Source organism: Montipora capricornis, chromosome 3 (assembly GCF_036669925.1).
Source record: "Montipora capricornis isolate CH-2021 chromosome 3, ASM3666992v2, whole genome shotgun sequence".
NCBI lineage: Eukaryota > Metazoa > Cnidaria > Anthozoa > Scleractinia > Acroporidae > Montipora > Montipora capricornis.
This window is the reverse complement of record NC_090885.1, coordinates 32,651,409-32,658,908: the sequence shown is the minus strand read 5'-3', so window position 1 is coordinate 32,658,908 and position 7,500 is coordinate 32,651,409. Positions and strand designations below refer to the sequence as shown.

The 7,500-nt window shown below is 39.0% G+C and overlaps 1 protein-coding gene across 4 annotated transcripts in view; it reads right to left on the bottom strand.

Moving 5' to 3' along the window:
* The window catches only part of LOC138042934 (dual specificity mitogen-activated protein kinase kinase 5-like), a 316,165-nt gene that overhangs the window by 19,639 nt on the left and 289,026 nt on the right, over nt 1-7,500 (bottom strand). For 2 of the 4 annotated variants that reach the window (XM_068888996.1, XM_068889001.1), the window contains exons 6-11: nt 6,437-6,476; nt 4,214-4,282; nt 2,889-2,941; nt 2,744-2,772; nt 1,361-1,422; nt 176-224 (exon numbers count right to left, since the gene is read on the bottom strand). In XM_068888996.1, coding sequence (XP_068745097.1) covers nt 176-224; nt 1,361-1,422; nt 2,744-2,772; nt 2,889-2,941; nt 4,214-4,282; nt 6,437-6,476 — 302 coding nt within the window. Of the gene's footprint in view, nt 1-175; nt 225-1,360; nt 1,423-2,743; nt 2,773-2,888; nt 2,942-4,213; nt 4,283-6,436; nt 6,477-7,500 lie in introns of those variants that run through there. The other 2 variants (XM_068888997.1, XR_011131131.1) reach the window with 2 other exon arrangements.

Sequence of the window (7,500 nt, the reverse complement as noted above, 5' to 3'; positions counted from 1 at the left end):
AAAGACGGTGAAGATGGAACTTCACGTAGTTGATGCGCCGCTTCTTTAATTGGAAAAATTATATCATGTTTCCAGAACTAAATCTTCTTTTGAAGTTACAGAAAATCAGGCTGCATGAAACGATAATTCAAGCAGAATTCCTTGAACTCTTCAGATCTTTTTATCCTGCTCTTACCTCTATGCATAATTTTTAGCTCCCACAAATAGAGAAGTCCTTTGACCACCTAAATTAGAATATACACGATGTAAGGAAAACAAGTTCATGATTGCAGGCTCTTCCGTTGAAAATGGCGCCCAATTGAAATTTTGGGGCTTGGTCATTAGTTTCGAAACTAGTAACCAAGCCCACTGATATATTTCGAACGCGCGCCATTTCAAAAGAAGAGCCGCTGCTTGTAGGCTAGGCTCACCAGGAGCCCATCCTGGAGCGTTCAACTTCCATACAGCGTCTGTGAAACGGAGTTTTCACAAGTAGGTTTATTTTTAGACTAGCCCTTCCCGCGAATTAGGTCAAAAAACAAAGTCAGTTACAGTTCAGTGACTTTATGACGTCAGCTTAATTTCTTGTAATTGGTCATCGGGCTCCTGTGGGAGTCTCATTAGCGGGAAATTCAATCTAAAAATAACCTTACTTGTGAAAACGCCGTTGCACAAGTATAGTTAAGTTGCACGCTCCGGGTGATGGGCTCCTGGCTCGCTCAACATCACGCTCACACAACGAACTGATAACTCAAAAGAGGCCATGAATCAGAGAAGAGTGATGGCACCGAAGTAGCTTTCCTATGCTATGCATTCAGTCTCTTTAATCCAAGTCAGAGTTTCCGTTTGATTAGCCAGCCCATCGCATTCTACCTTACGATCCAAGGGAGGGACTCCTGAATTTAAGTTGTGACTGACATTGCAGGATTCATTCATGTAAATCCCTTGTGTCAAGGATTTTTGCTGGCTTGATTACGACGACTTCCCCACCAAGTAATTGCAAGTCTTAGTTTAAGTCGCATAAATTAAATTAAAAGCAATGAAGATATGAATCACAACCAAAAGACAAGGGAAAACCAAAGAAGAAAAACCAGTCGGAGAAAACGATAACTCCTCTCGCTAGCAATTTCTTTTTCTCCTAAACCTTCTTCCTTAAAATGGCGGTCACACACTTCGCAAAGAATAATACTGATCAAACGTTCGCTACTGAAGACTGCAGACATGTTATCCTACAATTCACTCGTACTGAAAGTCCAACAGCTGGTCAAGTTTTCCTTGATGTTAACTTTTACTGCGACTTCACAGCTTGAAACCAATAGAAATGGTTGAATCAATATCCGCTGCGATGTTCTACAGATGAAAGCCTGTGAAGTTAACTTACTGAAACTGCAATTCTTCCTAAAACCGGTTCTGGTATGCTGCCATAGACGTCAAGGGAACCACCTACAGTTTTGATAGCAACGAATTAATTTCGAAACTACATCTCCACCGTCAACTGTTTTAACTGCTTACTTAAAACGACTCCAATCCTTTCGATTTTATGCCAATAACTATGCCCGTTCTTAAAATCACAACATTACAACGGCCAGGTTCGCGAAGTAAAACAAAGAGGTAGAGGACTGAGAGGATCAAACTTTTGGGGATTGGTGACTATCGTCAAACTCGTTTAATACAGAGTATTCTAGCCTATTCAAGGCTCCCAGATAGTCGGGAAAACGAAAACAACTGCGTATGAAAAACAAAGCCCCCACCCGTTTTTCATGCGCAGCTGTTTTCGTTTTCTCACTATCTAAGAGCCAGGAACAGGCTAAGAGTATTCTGATTCCTAGTGTAAGTTTACACAACAGAATGTTCGGTTTACTAACAGTTTACAAGAGGCTATGACTCCACGACAACTGGATACCTAACAAAAACATTTCAAAATCATCTCCTTGAAACCACCCATATGTGTCTACAAGGGACAACTTGCTAATTAATTGTCGAGACAAGTGCAAGGATCACTTCTAGTATCTTTCGTCTATAACCTGAACTTCAAATAGAGCGGTTTTCAAATGAGTGTCGTACAACCAAAACCAAAGTAATTTCTTTAGCCAATCAAAAAGGACGGAGACAAGCCAGTAAACCAATCAAAACTCGATATAATTACACGTAGCCGACACAAAGCGCGGGAAAATGTGCACACGCGAGCCACGATTGGTTTTTGTTCCACTTCTGATTGGTTGAAAAACTGGCGTGAGAACTTTCAACCAATCACTGAGTGAAGTAATGCAAAACCAAAGTAATTCACTAATTACTTTCGACACTCAATTGAAAACCGCTTTATGTGTAATTACTGATTTGAACAACATTTTGGACAAGAGCACAAAAAGTTGACATTTCAAAGGACGTTAGTGCGCGTTGCGTTTGTACATATCTATAGCGCCATATTAGCGCAGAGGACTAGCAAATAACATAATTCCAGTGTGTATATACCTTGAACAATGAAAAAAAATTTCAGTCGTTTTGAGAACTGAACAAAAGAACTCAGGTTGTTTTTTAGTTAAATTATCATGTTTTGTGTGTCAATACAAAAACGAATCTGGCATCAAAACATCCTGGGTTGGTCATGGATGCGAAAACGTTTGCTCTACAGTAAAGGTGGTCTGCAACGACAATTGAATCTGTGATGTGCCAACAAAAAAAACACGCAAATTCCCGTTTACAGTTAGTTATGATCAGATCATTACACAACAAATTCATGAAAATAGAAGAAAACGATCATTACCATCCATATATTCTGTACAAATTGAAATCCTGGTGAAAAAACAACAGAGAAATCAACAAGCGTGGAAACACTTAAGCATATTTTGCTTCTTGTGGCATGTAGTGATCGTTGATTTCGTACAGACACTAAAGTGACAACCACATACCTATTTTCCACAAAAAATGCTCCATAAAATTCAATTATAAAAGTTGAAGAACACTAAAACATAAAAAAACGACAACATATCAGAAAATAAGGCAAACGGAAGATACGTAAATCGCAATTTTCTGTCCGTGGCTTAGAGACAAAGATTTCATTATAGAAGAGGGAGACAACACAAGCAAGATTATTGTATATGAAAACAAGAGAAGGATGATCAGTCTGAAAAGAACATGGGCAAGAAATGCTACAATACTCGTCAAAAATCTTGAAACACTTGTGTCTGTTTCCCCTTCCCCAATGTTGATTTGGGTATCACAGTGGTCTCAGTGCTTCAAAACGCGCGTGGCTCAACATTGGGGAGGGAGAAGGCACATTTCAGGGGGGAAAACAGTGTGAAGTAGAAATCGCAGGATTTTTCCAGAAAATTCGAGAGAAACGGTGTCTGTTTCAACGATTTGTGACGAGTATTGTACATGTAGTTCATCTTTGACTCTCACCCACAAGAAGTGTCTGGAGTGTTCTAAAATAGAGCTGGATGGCTGCCTGGAATAATAATAGTAGTAGTAATATAAACTTATATTGCAATAATGTTTAACGCTTGTGGGGTCATGCACAAATGAAATCATATCAACTGAATCATACTGGCTTTTGAGGAGAGCGGAAAACCTCTCGGAGCAGAGTAGAGAACCAACAAACTCAACCCACATATGATGCCGGATCTGGGAATCGAGCCAGGGCCACAATGGTGGGAGGCGAGTACTCTCACCACTGCGCTATCCGTTGAAACACTAGTCAGTACAAACCCAAAATCGACATAAGCTAGTATACACGACACGCGGTGAGAAATGATTTTATATAAATGTTGTATTTGGTAAACCGGATTAAAGAAGAGATTAAAAAGAGGAGATAGATGAACTGTCTGTTTGCATCTGCTAAACATACATATGAAGTATATAGGCTTTACCTAGACGGATCTTTAAGTCTCTAGTATGAATTCGATCGTTTTCCAGAAACGTTACTTTCAGCGAGTACTACTCTTTTCATGAAAGACGCAATCTCTAAAATGTTCTGTATCTACAGAGCGTAAGATAAAATGGTTATCTAACTGCATGCCTGTATCAAGGTTAATTCACTACTTGCACAAATCCCATAATACACCTCTTTTATTCTCCAAACATCTGCATAGGCATGCATTGTTTTCATGTCCCAGGAGAAATTGCAAACAATGGTTATGCAAAAGTTTTGGAGGTGTATCATTGGATTGCGCAAGTAGTGAATAGACAAAACTTCTATTAAGGTAAAGGTAAACAGAGAGCGAATACCACATACCTGAAATAATATTTCTAATTCTGAGATAATCTGCTTCTGTACAGCGGGAGTAACATCTAAAGGGATAACCTATCAACAATAATGAAGAAAAAAAGTACTTCAGGGTTTTCAACAAGAGAGCCGGCGAATGGAGATATTGGCCGGGTATGATTTTAGTGAGTGCGAGCAAACTAGCGTCATTTTGGCGGGAAAGACGTGATACCGTCCTCATTTTAGTACGAGGTTTTGCAAAAATGTCGTCGTGTCAAAACAAGTCACCAACACGGTAGCAGTTTTGGCATTTTCGATAAGAAAAAGGCTCAGTTATCAGAAATAAGAATAACTAAGCAATCTATGCTGCTAACAAAGAGTAAGATTAATCGTCAGGGTTATAAATCTTCTAAGTGTTTTCGCTAAAAACAGGCAATCAAATCTCGTACTCGTTCTCGTCTTCGTCCTAGAATCCAAAGCTCTCTATTGCTAAGTGTCTTTCCTCCAGTAAAGATGACTAGGTTAAAAATCTGGGAGACACTACTGTCCTGGCACGCGAAATGTTCATTTCCGGTTGCCGTCCGCGGCTCAAAAACGTCGCGTGCTTAAACTCCCTATTATTGGACATCACTGTAACACTACACTTAACTACTACCCGCAAACACATGGTACGGCCATAGGCACAAAATGGCAGTTGCCTTCATGAGTAAGGTAGAAACGGAGATCTTCAGCCAAAGCGAATTTAAAGGAGGTACGTCACAGTCTTGGATTTTGAAAAGTTTAGCCTCAACTTATCAAAAAGATCGTTTGTAATCCGTTTTAATCTTCTGCATCCTTCACTATCCTGGTCATGCTTGCATTTATTCTTGTCTCTTTGGTTCTTATCTTCACTAACAAATTGTTATTTCACTATTTCCCCATAACTTAAATAAAATTTTTATGTCTCTTTTTGAACCCAAAATATCGTGACCGAGCTCCTTTCAACCGCTCGTTTGGAAACGCTACATAGACGACATAATCTCGACTAGTCGACATAAATCGACTATAAACAGAGACAAAATAACGCAGTTCATTCAACAAGAAAATGAACATCACCCTCGATCAAATTTAGGTCTGAAGTTTCCGAAACGGAAACAACACTCCTGGATACCAGCATCTACAAAGGCAAAAGATTTGAAAAAGACGCAGTCGTTGATGTGCGCACTCATTTTAAGCCTGCTGAGACGTTCCAATCTACACATTTCAGTTTGTCTCACCCATCGGGAGTTTAAAAAGGCGTTATCAAAGGAGAGGCTCTAAGACTTCTCTGAATAAACTTTTCCAAATAAATCTTTGAAGAGAACGTTAAAAACTTCAAATCGCATTTGCTAGAGAGAGGCTACTCAGAAAATCTTATAAACACGACTCTCTCAAAAGTAAATTTTGAAGATATTAAGAGAGCAAGCCCTCCTAAGAAAACAAAGGGAAAACAAAAGAATCTTCCCTTTTGTCACGCAATAACATCCATCGATGCCAAAGCTAACACAATCCTGAAAAAACTGGCATTTACAAATAAAGCAGCAACCATTGCTGAGCGAAATCTACAAAGATCCACCGTACATATCGCACAGGAGAAGTCGATCGCTCAAAGACATACTCGAAAGAGCCAAGCCATATGAAAAAGGCTAACACACACGCTTAAGCTTGGGAGTTGTGCAGGTCTGTCAACCCCAACTGTGGCCTCATTTTAGATCACGTGATTGGCATCTTTTCAAAGCAATTTCAAGAGCATCGTTTATTGAACTTTGCATATGAAGGAAGAGATAATTTAAACTTTCTTTCAACTCGTTTTCACAAAAAAAAAACAGACTTTCATATGATCTATAATAAGTTAATTGGCCTGTACGGGTTACTTGCTGAAGATCATCTTCTTAGCTGTAGTGGAGAAATTGAAAAATAAAGAGGGGGTGATTAATGTCTACTCAACAACACCGCAAGTCAACTTCAACACTGCAATCAACGCTCACAGTTTAATACACAAGTTTCATACATTATTCAACATCCTCTGACCTCTCAAGGAAAATGGAACTAGCAATTGACCAGTTCCCAGACGACTCTATTGAGATGTTCAATACAGGAATTTTTAGGATTCTTTGGTAATACTTAAGTTTCTCCCTTACGACGACGAACTTTCACTTATGAAAACGAATTAAACTAACCAAAAAAAGGAAACCAAATAGGTAGATCAAAGGCAACAAATACTGAGAACCTTACCTTAACTGCAATAATTCTATTAGTCTTCGTATGCAATGCCCTAAGGACAACATGAAGGATAGTATTGGTGCAATACTAATTCTTAATTTAAAAGTGGTACTACATAATATGACAAAAAAAAACCTTTTTTCCTTTGGATTTCAAAACCATGTTAACTAAACACTAAGCGACCCAAGTTTTCAGCCTTATTTCAAAAAGACACTTCGATATTTTAACTGGATTTTTCTATTTAATGATCCGCCATTACTAACTTTAAAATCTTGAGAGAGCTGGACCAAGGAAAAAATGACGTCAAATACTCACTAGTTTAGGAATGCAATGCGTTTGTACGTGACTGAATTACTATGCAGCACCGGAGCTTCGGGCTTTCAGATTTTTAAACTTGTGTTTTACATACAATATAATAAACTACGTTTACACGCTGAAATTTTAAGCTATCGAGTGAATGACATCACTTTTCCCTAGATCCAACCCTCTGAGGTCCAGTCGGTGAGTTTTGGACGTGAGTAAAGGCGGACCGTGAAATCCAAAACTTACGCTCACGGTAAACAGCCTTCAGTTAAAAATCAAAGCTCCAATTTTGACAGGCAGGTGTTAAGCAAACACACTTTCAAAATCTGAAGGAAAAAAGGAAGTGATTCTTTTACCATAGTACAATGCTTAGTACAATGCTTGTACAATGCATAGCACAAGGCGTTTTCTAGAATCGTTACATTCATTCCTAGACGAGAACTCTGTTAATGAGAGAGCACCCTTCCCTAGGGTTTACGCATCACTGGTTTCCTGCCTTAGGAGCAATGAACAATGACGTCTTTTGTTATATATTTGCATTCAGTGACTTGCAGAGTACATGTACATTCCTCTGAAAAAGGCCGCAGAAGTCGGTCGAAAATTTAGTTTTAACGTTTTTAAATCTATATGTACAGCGCTGTAGTGTGGCCAGCAAAAGGTACAGGTCATGTATGGCAGCTTTTAGCTCCACCATAACTGGCAATGAAGAACTCGACAACCTCATGCAAGGCTTTCAGCTATAAAAGGAGAAACGGATGGAACCGGAGATACTT